The 15,743-nt window shown below is 37.5% G+C and overlaps 1 protein-coding gene across 9 annotated transcripts in view; it reads left to right on the top strand.

Annotated features, from left to right (window-relative positions):
- The window catches only part of LOC115214302 (teneurin-m), a 517,371-nt gene that overhangs the window by 345,459 nt on the left and 156,169 nt on the right, over positions 1–15,743 (top strand). For all 9 annotated transcript variants that reach the window (XM_029783463.2, XM_029783461.2, XM_029783465.2 and 6 more), the window contains 4 exons: positions 2,242–2,424; positions 4,632–4,778; positions 5,260–5,467; positions 14,230–14,349. In XM_029783463.2, the coding sequence (XP_029639323.1) occupies positions 2,242–2,424; positions 4,632–4,778; positions 5,260–5,467; positions 14,230–14,349 (658 nt within the window). The remainder of the gene's footprint in view (positions 1–2,241; positions 2,425–4,631; positions 4,779–5,259; positions 5,468–14,229; positions 14,350–15,743) is intronic.

Raw genomic sequence — 15,743 nt, 5'->3', positions numbered from 1 at the left:
TGTCTGTCTCTAACACTACAACTTGCCCTTTTGTGCGTGCGTGTGTGAGTGTATGAATGTATGAGAATATTTGCCTTCCAACCCTTGTAAATCTATTGCAATTATGATATTTTTTTAAATTCAAGATTTAAAAGGTTTAATTTGAAATTGTTTATGTATTATTATTGTTGTTGGTTTTTTTTTTTTTTGTATGACAAATGTACAAAAGATGACTAAAAAGAGCAGAGACACAAAGTAACAAGCTCTGTTTTAGTAAAGAACAATTCACTTCACCCAAAGAAGATGAATTGTTTGAAGAGTGAGAAATAGATGAAATGCAACCTTGTCAGTTTTAACTTCACACTTTTTCTTTCCTAATTCTCAACATCAGCAGCAACAACTCTGCTTGTCTCAAGGGGTAATTTGTTATTCAGTAGTTTCTAGATCTGGATTTTGACAGAAGGATCTATACTTGATTCTCTCTCTCACTTTACTCTTTTACTTGTTTCAGTTATTTGACTGTGGCCACGCTGGAGCACCGCCTTTAGTCGATCAAATCGACCCCGGGATTTATGCTTTGTAAGCCCAGTACTTATTCTATCGGTCTCTTTTGCCGAACCGCTAAGTGACGGGGACGTAAACACACCAGCATTGGTTGTCAAGCAATGCTAGGGGGACAAACATACACACATACACACACACACATATATATATATATATACATATATACGACAGGCTTCTTTCAGTTTCCGTCTACCAAATCCACTCACAAGGCTTTGGTCAGCCCGGGGCTATAGCAGAAGACACTTGCCCAAGATGCCATGCAGTGGAACTGAACCCGGAACCATGTGGTTGGTTAGCAAGCTACTTACCACACAGCCACTCCGGATTAGATCTGCAGTGTAGCTGTAGTGTGAGAGTACATAATGTGGTTGAATCAGTACTCTAGGATGGTACCCTATCAGCTGACATGTAATTATGTCCTCTGAACCCCCACCCCACCGATCATCTTACCAGGGCCTTATTTTCATTCAGTGCAGCGGCTGTGGGTTGGAAGTTGCTGAGTGGCCGGTCCTACACCAAATGGCTGGACGTGATTAAGAAATATGTTTAGAGGCTTGATGTCACCTTGGAGGATGCAGAGGGGCTGACATGGGAGCACCAGCAATGGTGGGGGTGTGGGCACTGTTGGACCTGATGAGCACTATGCATGGTGACACATCTGGGACCACTAACCTGGAATGACGCCCCAACCCAATTGTACAAAATCATAGAAAGAGAGAGAGAGAGGGAGTTATCACTGAAACCTATAATAGCCAGTTGGAAATGATAGTGGCTGGTTATGGTTACCAATTATTCCCTTGCTATCACTGGGATATGTCACTGAAATACTGATTAAACTGGTTTTCTCCAAACATAATTATTTTAATCGAGATTATTATTATTATTACTACTGTTACTTCAGGAGTGCCTTCAAAGTATAAAGTGCCACTTTCAAAATATTTATATAAAGAGTCCTTTTTGAAAACGTCCAAGTCTAGTGTTTTCTGGCACAAGTCTGCATCTATCTCCTAAAAGTAATCTCTTGCTATTTCCATAGAAGCAATTGTTTATCATTTAATTTCTATCAGTTACCAATAGAAGGACGAGTTCCTTTCTTATAGTCCTTATTTAACAGATTGGCCAATGTAGTCCCTTACCTTTTACCTCACTTCCTACATGGTAGCATAACGATTTACTATTATCATAAAGGCAATTATTCAAACACTACTGGTTTGTTGTATATCATGCTGAAAGTATAAGTTTAAAGTCTATATTATTATTATTATTGTTGTTGTTGTTAAGGCAATGAGCTGGCAGAATCGTTAGCATGCTTGACAAAAGGTTTACTGGCATTGCATCCATCTTTATGTTCAGAGTTCAAATTCACTTGAGTTTGACTTTGCCTTTCATCCTTTCGGGGGTCAATAAAGTAAGTACCAGCTATGTACTGGGGGGTGGTCAATGTATTTGACTATCCCCCTACCCCAAAATTTCAAGCCTTGTGCCTAGAGTAGAAAGGATTGTTGTTGTTGTTGTTTTTATCGAAAGTCAGAAAAAATTTGTTTGAAGTTAATCTGCAGTTGCCCATTCAGTTTGTATTTTATTCCACTTCCAATTAAGTTTTGCATTCTAATTAAGTTCATCCAATGTGTTAATCACTGATAAAAATTATTGTTACCATTTTTACATGAATTTATCTATTCCTTCTTACGAAAACAGAAGTCTGTCTTTTGGACTGTTTCCATGGTTACTGTGAGAATAAAGAGTGTGTTTGTCACAATGGATGGACTGGACCCCTCTGTGACATGTTGGCTTGTGATCCTCGGTGTGATAGTCATGGCTTCTGCAACAATGGAACTTGCATCTGCAAAACTGGATGGAATGGGAAACATTGTACCTTAGGTGAGTCATATAACCGTGTCCTACCTCTTTTAAAACAAATTACTGTTTCTAGATTGTATTAAGCTGTTCATTTGTTGTCTTTATGTATCTCTTGGGGTCAGCCATTCTGTAAATATACCCATTGAATCAGTAAACCAACTACAATCAGAATCCATTCTGTACCCTCTTTGTGGTTTCATCTGATCCAGGATGCTAGGACATATAGATTATTCTTCAAAAAGAATGTTTCTGGCCAAACTTCAAAGTCACTATCAACAAAATTCTTCTTTAAGAATAATAAATTTGCACTCTACGAAAGTAAAATGTAACCCAGAATATTGATGTAAAATTTGTTTTTATAATAACTGAACATAATAAAAACAAGCATATATCTATATACATACATATATATATAAATATTTGAGTTCAGAAGAACTCAAATATGGGTACAAACTGTTAAACTTCACAAAAATTGTTTTTTCTCTCTGATTTCCACCCAAAATTCTTTCTAATGTTTCTAATATTTGATAAGATGGATTCATTGGAACTGGTTGTATTTCATTAAACATTCTCTAAAATATTCATTCGTGCCTTTTCCAACTTGTTCTTTTCCTGTCATGCAAGTTGCTCAGCAAACCTCCCTAGTGCTAGTTCTATGAAAAACCACACAGTCCACACTGCAAAGTGGTTGGCATTAGGAATGGCACGATGCCAAAACTGGCATTGCAGCTCATTATAGCCCAATACAGCACTACTGCAGCTCAGAGAATCTTGTTAAACTGTCCAACCTATGACAGCACAGAAAACAGGAGGTTGCATAATGGTTTATGGGACCATCTCTTTTTTTTCCTCTCTCTCCAACCCCTATTTCATATGGCTTTCTATATCTCATGTAAAGAGAAAATAAAGTCGAGTTTAATATGTATGTATAAATATAGATAGGTTTAGATATTTGATAGCATGTCTTCACATTTTTTTATAATGCTTTAAAAGAAGAGGAACAGTAACTCACAACCCTTCAGTTACCATTTCGTTCTGCTACTATTTATACATAGCCATTATTCTGACTATCCAAGTATCTTGTTCTCATTCAACTGCTTAAATTCCTCTTGAACATACATCTCACATCAGTTTTAACAAAAAAAAAAACCCAATATTTTCAACGCCCAGATATATATATATATATATATATATATACACATTCTGTGTGTGTGTGTGTATGGATATGGTGGAAGCACTCCGTCGGTTACGACGACGAGGGTTCCGGTTGATACAATCAACGGAACAGCCTGCTCGTGAAATTAACGTGTAAGTGGCTGAACACTCCACAGACACGTGTACCCTTTATGTAGTTCTCAGGGAGATTCAGCGTGACACAGAGAGTGACAAGGCCGGCCCTTTGAAATACAGGTACAACAGAAACAGGAAGTAAAAGTGAGAGAAAGTTGTGGTAAAAGAGTACAGCAGGGATCACCACAATCCCCTGCCGGAGCCTCGTGGAGCTTTAGGTGTTTTCGCTCAATTAAACACTCACAACGCCCGGTCTGGGAATCGAAACCGCGATCCTACGACTGCGAGTCCGCTGCCCTAACCACTGGGCCATTGCGTCTCTTGTATGGATATATTTATATCTATATATGCATGATTGTGTACACACCCACATAGTAGATATATTCAACATCTACTATATCGTCAATGTCATGATGCCATTCTATGATCATGGGTCTAAATTCTAAAGCTTCTAAATTAGTTGTTCTACTTTTAGAAATAAGAAACAAGGTTTGTTTACATTTAAAAATGCAATTTAGACTTATCACAAGAGATGAACATAAATCTCTTTTATACTTTTACCAAATATCTTGAATTTGAATGCATAAGCCTCTTTTAATCAAATATCTCAAACGTGGCTATTTCCACTCGTAAATCTAGAACCTTGGATACATTGACAGTGCTGTATGCTGGAGTTGCTGGTTCTCTCATTTTTTTACTACATACACGCTCATTGATCAATGATGTTGTGTTTTTTACCTTTGATTTATAAAGATATCTTATCTGTGAAGTAACGCACAACTTACTCATATATGTCTTTTACTTATACTGAACATATGTTTTCAACAGCATACTGAAAAATCTACCAAATGTCTACTCGTATAGTTTCAGGCTGTATTGAACACCCATAAAATATAAATATCAGAATATATGTATATTGTCTTCATTCTATTTTCTAGATGGATGCCCTGGTGAATGTAATGGAAATGGGGACTGCCAAAAATACCTGGAAGGCTGGAAGTGCAGCTGTAACAAAGGATGGAAAGGAAAAGCTTGCGACATTGCCATTGAAAGTGCTTGTGAGGATCGTGTGGACAACGATAAAGGTGAGCAAGGATTTCACATTTACGCTTTAGATGTGGATATGCAAGTGTGGTAGATGAGAATATGTGAATAAGAGTGTATAAATATATATAATTCCATATATATATATATATATATATACATATATATATATATATATATATATATATATATATATATATACCCTCTTGCATGTGTGGGTGTATGTACATACCCACATACATACACATAGGAAAGTAAATAAACCTACCACTTTCACTTGCACACACATATGCATATATATATACAGACACACACACACTTATGTATTCACACATATATAAAAATATATGTTTATGTACATAGATACGCTTCCATATCCATACTTAAACACATATACACACACATATTATGTATGAACAAACACATAGATATCATCAACATTATTTTCCATGCTTTGTGTGTTTGTGTGTGTGTGTGTGTTCGCATATACATATATAAATTTTTTGTGTCATAATTTTGCAGATGGCTTACGCGACTGCCAGGATCCAGATTGCTGTGATAGTAGAGTCTGTAAAGGAGACTCAAACTGCAAAACTTCACCAGACCCATTAGATATACTTTTGAGAAAGCAGTCGACCAGTACAACCGCATCATTTTTTGAGAAAATGAAGTTCCTTATAGAGAATAACAGTGTGCAGACCTATGCTACCAGACATGCCTTCAATGAAAGGTGAGCACAAAGCAATTCTTCCTTACCTGTGTTTTTTTTCTTTTCTCTTATTCATGATAAGCAACATCATCACCATCATCATTACTACCATCCTCAGCATTTCTATCACTTACAGAGCCAAATATTTGTCCCTTTTCTGCTATGAAATTTGAGATATGTATGAGTGTGTTCTAACTCAGAAATTGAATCTCGACGTTTCGTGCAAAATTTAGTTAAAATAATTTTAATTATTGGTGTTTTCTGTGATGAACAGAAATATTGTGACACGGAATGTAGAAGTCTTGGGAATTAACCCTTTAGATACGGCTGAAACCATCTCTAGTGGAGGCACATGGCCTAGTGGTTAGAGCAGCGGTCGAGGGATCGCGGGTTCGAATTTCAGACCGGGTGGTGTGTGTGTTTATGAGCGAAAACACCTAAGCTCCACGTGGCTCCGGCAGAAGGTAATGGCAAACCTCTGCTGACTCTTTTGCCACAACTTTCTCTCACTCTTTCCTCCTGCATCTTGCAGCTCACATGCGATGGACCAGCGTCCCGTCCAGGTGGGGAACTTATATGCCAAGAAACCGGGAAACCGGCCCTTATGAGCCAGGCATGGTTCGAGAAGGAACAAACAAAAAAAAACAAAACCATCTCTGGCTCTGAGTACAGATGTCTTGTTTTCATAAGTTTTGAATTAAAATCTTCCACCAAACTTTAGTCACAATTTATGTTCCTAACACTAGCTTAATGATATTTTACTAAATTCTTTGTTATATTTAAAGTAACTGAAAGAAACGCAGAGCATCTCAACAGAAATAGAGTAAGTCAATAACTTTCAGTTTTGACTCAGACTGCATTTCATCTCATATCTGTCAGCAACATTTCTTGGAAAGATCTTCGCATCCTTACATATCGTTTTTCTCTGTACTGAAATGGTAAAGTAATATCTGGTCCAAAGGAAAAGCAGCATGCTTGATATATGGTAAATTTGTATATCCTGTTTATGTTATCAGAAAGAACTGCCAAGATTAGCTCTACCATTCATCCATCCCACGTCACTACTCAAGAACTGTTGGAGAAACAGATGATTGCAAAGTGAGTGACCCTGTACCTATGTTCAAAATCATTATGATAATGATGATAATATATGAAGGTGTTGAGAGGGTTCCACACAGATGATTTAGTCTACTGCATCATGGACTAAATCACATGTATCTTGCTTTATCACAATCTATCTCCTCACCTCTGTCTATGCCACATCCTTCGTGTCCGATGGTATCACTTTGTCTCCAACAATTCGGTGCGACACCAGTGTAGAATCACCTCCCTCTGACAAGTCATCCTAACGAGACGTCTGCGTTGGCTGGGTCATGCCCTCCGTCGTCAACCAAGAGAATTCATCTACAAAGCAATTGCCTCAGCTCCCCTTCAGGGTTGGCGAAAGCGTCGTGGTGGTCAACAAAAAACCTGGCTGATGACAGTCAAGGCTGATCTGGAACCCAACCTAGGCCCCCATATCTACGGCGTTCGCCGCTGGAATAAGGAGTGGTTGGAGATCACACAATTGGTAGCCTAAAATCACCAGGCCTGGTTGAGGATGAATGAAGCCAGCTCAACCCACCCCGGGTGAATGCTGTAAGAAGAAGGAGAAAAGGAACTGTGGAACTGAATCAACACCTTTATTGGGAAGCAACCTTCTTAACCAGGCTTTCATGCTGGAGGTCATAGCTATAGCTTCATCTACTACGATAATTGCACATAGGGGTGGGTGTGTGTGTGTGTGCACACACACACTTATTACTAATACACATATATACATGTAGTGTAAATCAATATTATAATTCTGATGTTGTGAGAGATTGTTCTACTGAATTTCAGACAAAATAGGTTTACTATTTAAATTTATTTCCTCCCCTTTTGAACTGTTTCCATCATTAGGGTAACGTAGTCCTTCCAAAAGAAGGCATAGGGAGTGTTTAAAAATATATTTGTCTCAAACAAAGAAATGAGAGAAGAATTATGTTTCATCACAGGACGTCTTAATGATAGAAGCAAGCTCCAACTGTGAGAAATAGAAAAGCATGTATTTCTTAACACTCTTCATGCTTTCAGGAAATATTCCCATGTATACAATGGTTTTGCATACAGACTCTCTCATACTGTCTCACCTTACCCACAATCTTAGTGTGTGCCTTTCTCTCTGTGTGTGTGTGTGTGTGTGTGTGTGTGCATGTATGCATGTGTTTATCTAAATGCATGTGTGCATGTTTTTGTATGTAAAAAAACATTGCACTTCTACTAAATATATCTACTTCCATTCTTTTAAGCTTTAATCTAATTCACCCATCGCTCTATATATCTCTCCACTATTAGTTTTCTGCTAATTTCTTTCTTTCTCCTCCTTCTCTTTCTATAAACTACCTTTTGACGTTATATCTACTAACAGTTTTTTCTCAATAAACTTGATGGCATTCCCTTCATCATATACGCAGTCATCACATTCTGTTAAAATGCCTTACTGATGTGTTTGGTTTTTTTTCCCCCTGATGGGAAGAATGCATTATTTTACACTATTTCATTCCTTCTGGAATAATACCAATGTTGTCTTCGAAACATATGTCGGAAGGAAAAAAATTTGAATAACACCTGTGTTTAACTCTATTTATTTATTTATCTATATTATACAAATGATTTCACCTGATACTGGAGTTTCTACCTTTATAAATAGGCTGTTACGTCTTTGCTACTTGAGTGAATTTTTGCTACCCTGGTAACTGTTTATTTATTTTTTCTGTGTTATTTGTAAACACTGAAAAAAACACACATTTATATATGTGTGTATATATACATAAACACATATCTATATATATGTACATGTGTGTGTATATATATATATATATATATATATATATATATATATATATGTATAGTGTGTATGTGCAGAATCATATAAAAGAATATATATATATATATATATAATCATCCTCATTTATGTCCACCTTCCATGCTGCCATGGCTTGGACAGTTTGACCAAGGACTTGCAAGCCAGGCTCCAATCTCATAATGTTTCTACAGCTGGATGCCCTTCCTAATACCAAACACTCCGAGAGTGTAGTGGATGCTTTTTATGTGCCACTGGCACAGGGGCCAGTCAAGTGGCACTGGCCTCGACTATGCTCGAATAGTGCTCTTTACGTGCCACCAGCAAGGGAGCCAGTCTGACAGCGCTGGCATCGATCATGCTCAAATGGTGCTTTTTATGTGCCACCAACATGGATGCCGATCAGGTGGTACTGGCATCAGCAATGACGATGATCTCACTTGACTCAACAGGTCTTCTCAAGCACATCATATTGCCCAATGATTGAATGGTACGCTTAAATGGGCCGGTTATGTGACAATAGCATAGGCCATGGCTAAGACCACACTTGGCTTGCTGGGTCTTCTCAAGTGCAGCATAACTCTAACGGTCTCGGTCGCTTGTCATTGGCCTCTGTGAGGCCCAACATTTGAAAGTCATGCTTCACCACCTCATCCCAGGGCTTCCTGGGTCTGCCTCTTCCACAAGTTCCCTCCACTGTTAGGGTGACATTTCTTTACATAGTTGTCCTCCTCCATATACATCACATGACTATACCGATGCAGACATCTCTCTTGCACACCACATGTTTCACTGCCATGTAGCATGGCTGTTTGTACACATGCATTATACATTCTACCTTTTACTCTGAGCAAGAGGCCCTTTGTTACTAGCAGAGGTAGGAACTCTCTGCACCTTTCCAAGGCTATTCCTATACTAGCAGCTATAATCTAGGAGCATCCACACCTCACTACTGATTTGGTCACCTAGGTAACGGAGGCTATTAACTGCTTCTAGTTTTTCCCTTAGCACGTGATGGAAGCTGTTTTCTGCATATTTTCATTGTTCATTGCCCCTGTGCATCTGCCACATGCAAAACCTATCTTCCCAGTTAGCCTTCCTTTGATATTGCTGCACCTCTTATGTGTCCATAGCTATACTGGGTTCATCTTATGGAGTTTCTACCTGTGCTGTTTCTACAGATCAAGTAGAGCCACCTACCTGAAGGGGTTTGTGATTTGTCTGCCTTTGGGTTTTGCCAGATTGACTCAAAGGCCTTTTGGTTCTAGATCTTGCTTCCACACCTGAAACCTCTCCTCTATATGTGTGTGTACACATGTCTGTTTACATGTGGCTGTGTGTACATATATAAACATGCGTGTGTATATATGTGTGTGTGTGTATATATATACCCACACACACACACACACATGCATATATGTATATAGATGTATGTAATATGCACATACATATATGTACACACACACACACATATATATTTATATATATATACATACCCATATATATATATATATATATATATATATATAAATGTATACATGTCTATCTGTGTGTACATATATGTATGTATAATCTGTCAGTATTTTGAATATAAACTACTTAACTGTTGTCTTATGAATTGTATCTTTTCCTTTTCCTAGATATATATGACTACTAACATGTCTATGTGTGTGTCTCTCTCTCTATATATATATGTGTGTGTATGTGTGTGTGTGCATGCACTTATATATGTACACACACACACACACCTCTGTTTTATGCATGCTGGTTATACATTTGTTATTTTTTCTAATTATCTTATTTTTATTTCTGTTCTTCCCCATTTTTTTTTTTTTCTTCATTTTCTCTTTTATTAATTTCACATCATTTCCTTTTCTCGTTGTCTGATTATCTCCCCATTGAACTTTTGTCATCTCTTTACCCCCCTCTCTCCCTCCCTCTCAACTCCTCCCACCATCTCTCTTTCTCTTCTGTTCTCATTTGGCTCTTGTCATTTTCAATTATTTTCCTGTAGCCATTCTCCTCATTACTGTCACCTTCGTCATAATCATTATACCCCTCCTCCTCCTCAGCATCATTATCATTACCAGCTTCATCACATTTCTTACCACCAAAGTGTCAAATCTATCATTGTCATGCTCACCACCACCACCACCACCTCCAACAACGACACCATCATCATCACCATCGTTGTGGTCTTCAGTGAGATGATCATCAGGCTTATATTCGTCATAAATTCACTTGTTTACATAAGGAGTATTTATTTAACAGAGTTAACAGTTAATCAGTTCTGGTGCCGCACATCATACCGTGGCTATTCACCTTCCACACCACTGATCATTGTTTGGATATTTGGAGATGAGTCACAAAACTAAAGAGTCATCTTATCAGCTGTCTATCCCAAGAGGAACACAGCAAACATTCTTTATATCTAATGAGAAATAGTGTTGGTGTCATTGAGAAGAGGTTAGCATTGGTGATAAACGATTGGCGAACCCCATTTCTTATGTGCTTACAATAGAGAATCAGGTGTGGTAGTCTAGTGCATAAGTTGTTAAACTCTTGGCTCGTGGGGCTTGAAGTGATATTCCAGTTTTTAATTGATTGTATTTTGTAGCTTTTTACTTTGCCTGCTTTCACTCAGTGTCCCTCGCAGTGATGAGTAGGTATCATAGAGCAGTGTTAATTATATTAAACTGATATAACTTGTAAATAGGCATCTCTTTACTTTGAGAAATTCGAGTTGGGTAACAAACCTGAATTATACGTATTAGGGCCAAGGTGACATTGACAAAATATCTTTCTCAAATTTATATAATTTTGACCCAACACTGCATCTTTTGGATTATTTTCCATCATGAATAACTGAAATTAGAAAGATAGCATTTGACGGAGGCCAGGTGAACTGGCTTTGTTTGTCGTCATCTTTTATTAAACATCTAGCTCACCATCTTCTCTGCCCACTGAAACCCATACAGTCTTAGTAAACAGGATTTCTTTTATTTGAGACTATCTTCTATACAAATCATGTTTTGTTTTTGGTTTTTTGCTACAAAGTTCCTTTTTAGAACAAACACTATAAAATGACAAATGTTATATTGTCATAGTTGGAATAAGTTGTCTGTCAATATGACAATGAATTTGGTGTTACATAAAATGGCTTGCAATGAATACTTGATGATAATTAATTTATGAAAGAGCTGAAAATTATTCCCATCAGCAATCTGTTTATGGCACTCACCCCTTTCTCTTGCACATATTTCTTCTCTGCTGTCTCAGCTTAAAAGCCGAATGATTGTTAGCATATCTTCCCGAGGAGATTGATAAACAAACATCATTAATGCATTGGTATCAGTTTAAGAATTTATCCTGACTACCTTCCAATGCTATCATTGTATTGAGTCGAAAGAAAGACAGAGATTATTGCATGGAAAATCACCCATCTTGATTCCTAAGAGTACGTAGCTCAAAGATTTGAGGTCTGTCGTTCAAATCCAGTCAAAGATTATTTTTGCTTGCAACTTCTTTGGCCCCTTTAAGATGGCCTGGCCTATCTCTCCACTGGCTACAATAACAAAGTGTTCTATTTGATCTGACCAGCAGAATAGCCTGCACATGAAATTAACAAGTGGCTGAGTACTCCACAGACACGTATACCTTACTGTAGTTCTCAGAGAGACTTAACTTGAGAGAAAGCAATGAATCTGGCCTTTTGAATTTAAAGCACAAATACATTTTTGAAAGCTGAGTGCACTTGAACATTGTGAAATAAAGTGTCTTGCTCAGGGACACACTGTGCCTCCAAGAACTGAACTCATGACCTTGCTATTGAGTGCCAAATCCCCTAACCATTGAGCTACCTGCCTTCACCTCTTTACATAAAATATTTCTTAACAGATAAGTGTGACAATGAGGATCATTTTGAAGCTGTGATTTCATGGTTGAAAAGATATGAAAATAATTCCTCCTTCGTAGGATACCAGTTTATTCCAAGTAACGTTCACTCAAATGCTTTGGCTATAACTTCTAACAGCTGGAGCAACTATGAATATTGCTACATTTAACAGAATGGATTTACTTGGTTGCTCTATTGCTTACCACTTAGCAATTCTCTAAAATAGTGTTTCCAAAATTCTTTCATTTCAAAATTGCCAATTGAAAACAAAGGATTTAGTGCTATTTTCTCTTAATTGCTTCTGTCCTTCACTGTAGCAAAAAATATAGCTATATATTAGGGTCAGCTGAAAAGTGCATAGGCTGACCAAGCTATACACGTGGAATGTGACCAAATGACATTTATTTTTTTTAACAAAGACCCCTTGTGGCCCACACATTTCTTCCATCAGTGTTGCAGTGCTTGGATTGCATGGAAGATTTCATCCAGTTTGTAAAAAAAAATCCTCAACAGTAGATATGATGTCATCATCACTGCGATACTGGTTCCCATCTAAGTGGTTTTTCATGTTGAGGAGTCAGATGGAGCCAAATCAAGAGAATAGGGATAATGATCAACCAGCTGAAAACCATGCTCATGCACAGCAGCTATTGAGGGGACAAAAAAGGGTAGACAAAGGGATTAAGCCAATTCGATCGACCTCAGTGGAATTTGAACTCAGAAGATTACTGCAGGTGAAATACCACCAAGCATTTTGCCCAGCTTGTGTGTGTGTGCGTGTGTGTATCATCATTATCATCATCATCATCGTTTAACGTCCATTTTCAATGCTACCATGGGTTGGATGATTCGACTGTGGTCTGGGAAGCCAGGAAGCTGCACCAGGCTCCAGTCAGATCTGGCAGTGTTTCTACAGCTGGATGCCCTTCCTAACTTCAACCACTCCGTGAATGTATTGGGTGCTTTGTATGTGCCACCGGCACAGGGACCATAGGAGGCTGGCAATGACCACGGTCAGTTGGTGCTTTTTATGTGCCACTGGCACGGAAGCCAGCCAGGGCAGCTCTGGCATCGGCCACATTCAGATGGTGCTTTTTATGTGCCACCGGCACGGGTATCACAACTACAATTCCATTTGATTTTTATTTTGATGTTGATGTACTTGACTCAATAGGTCTCCTCACGCACTGCAGGCCATCCTGCGATCCAAGGTACTTTGAATGGGCATATATAAATAATTGTTAAACAGGACAGCAAACATTAAGGCAAAGCAAACAACTCAAGTCATATACAATATTATTCATAGGAAGAAATTCAAAATCTTACAGCTGTTACTGGGATATCCCCAAGTTGGATATTCCACCATGAGAGACAAACAGGGAAGAAATATCTTCTCCATTCTTGTACTTGTTTATGGTATTTTTATACCTATAAAGAATGTTTTCAACTGTTATTTTCATATTCTTAATACTTACTCTGACTGACTTTCATGAATATGATGAATTTTTTTATTGGAAATTATTTTTTCTCTCTTTTTGGATCCTTCAAAAAGTTTGAATTGTTCTTTTTGAAATTATTTATATTTTATAGATATTTTAAAAAAATATATGTATTGATATGTATTAATGTTACTATATGCATTTTAAGTCGAATTTATAAATGTATGAGTATGATTGCCTAATTTGGTGTTTATATCTTAGTTCTCATATATATATATATATATATATATATATATACTTTATTTAAAGCAGCAGAAAATTCAACAAAACCTGTTACTCTGAGTTTCCCGTTTTGTTGAATTTTCTGCTGCTTTAAATAAAGCATATTACTCTACCACTGGTATTTGAGTACTCTTTTTTCCACCTTGTTTCACATTTATGTGTTTACTCCGGTATATATATATATATATATATATATATATATATATATATATACACATACATATAAAGATGTTTCTTGTTTATTTTGTTACAATCTTTTGACCGTTTCTTATTATTCTTGCAGCCAAGTATCCGTGATTAGTGGAAGTGTGCTGACCAGAGATGGAAGTTCCCTTATTGGTGTGAGAGTAGGAGTAGTCACTCAACCGCTTTATGGATATACATTTACTCGAGCTGGAGGAAGGTCAGTTTTTTGTTGCTCTCCCACTCTGTTGCTCTCTGTAAAGTCAAGCAGAAAGACAGACAAATAGGCTGATAGTTAAAATTTGGAAAGCTTAACAGATTGATTGATAGAAATATAAATATAAGTTAGAACGGTTTCAGACATTATTGGCCCAGGCCATGACTAACTTAATAACACCATCTAGGGACACCATTTAAGTAATGTTTTGGAACATCATCAACCATTTGAACAAAGGGTTGCTTTTGGCTGAGATGTACCCACAAGTTGGTGGTTTGTGTGGTACTTCTTGGAGGACTTTGTGCAAATACCATTTGAAGGTTGTGGGGTCTTTTTTTTCTTTCATTAATTTCCTTCAGGAAAACATTGAATAGGGCTGGACCATTCAAGGTAAAAGAAAGTTGTGCTGCTATGTTCTTATGTGATGTAAACTTGACTTTTGTAGGGAGTGCATGGCACAGGGGTCTAGCCTTAGGTGACTCATAAACTTAATAATGACTTTGTTTGGATAATACTGGTGGAATATTTTCCATGTTGTTCAGATAATATAGTGCTCAAGATGGCATTGCATAGAATAGGCTTTCAGCTTTTTGAGGTGATCCCAATAATGAAGGCCTGTCATGCCATTTATTTCTTTCTGTGTGATTGATCTCTGTGATACTTCAATCCTCATCATATTTTGTTTTGTGTAGGGGAACCACAATGTGCTGCAGTAATCGAGGTAGGTCCTCACAGATATGCAAAGGAGAAGCATAATGATTTTATAATGTCTAGACTGAGAATCGTTCTGAGAATCCATGCACACATTCTGTGGGCCATATCAGCTTTGTGTTGATGTGTGCACTCCATCTGTGTTTCTGATATCATTTGATGGTACAAGTAGGTCTCCCAATGGTATGAATAGGGTTGTTTGTGTATGCCCTCTTTTCCAAAGTGGATGAACTCAACGCTTTCCTCATTCAGCTGCATATTGTTTACTTGTGCCCACTGGGTCAGTGCGTATAGATCTGATTGAAGTTTCTTTCAATCACATACTTCCTTAATGACTCTCTGAAGCTTAGAGTTATCTGCAAAGACTGTAGTGGTGCTATGTCTGATGAAATTAGCAATGTCATTTTGATTGATAAAAAATAGATTAATAAATAGATTTGTTAGATTTCAGACAATACAAAATATGGTTCATTATAATGGTTTCTCAGTCTGAACCCCACAGAAACGTGCTTCCCAGCCAAGGTAGTCTCAGGCTCATAAACTCTATAATTAAACAAGAGGCTAGGTTTTACCCAATTTGTATTTAAAATTTAATGATGTTAAATCCAGTCACTCCTTTTACCCTGAAAGTTCTACTAGAAACTTCATCTTAGAGCCTTTCTAAAAGAAATCAATTAACCTCAGTT

This window comes from Octopus sinensis, linkage group LG7 (genome assembly GCF_006345805.1).
Source record: "Octopus sinensis linkage group LG7, ASM634580v1, whole genome shotgun sequence".
Lineage (NCBI taxonomy): Eukaryota > Metazoa > Mollusca > Cephalopoda > Octopoda > Octopodidae > Octopus > Octopus sinensis.
The sequence above is the reverse complement of the archived record's forward strand: the minus strand, read 5'-3'. Positions and strand labels throughout refer to the sequence as shown.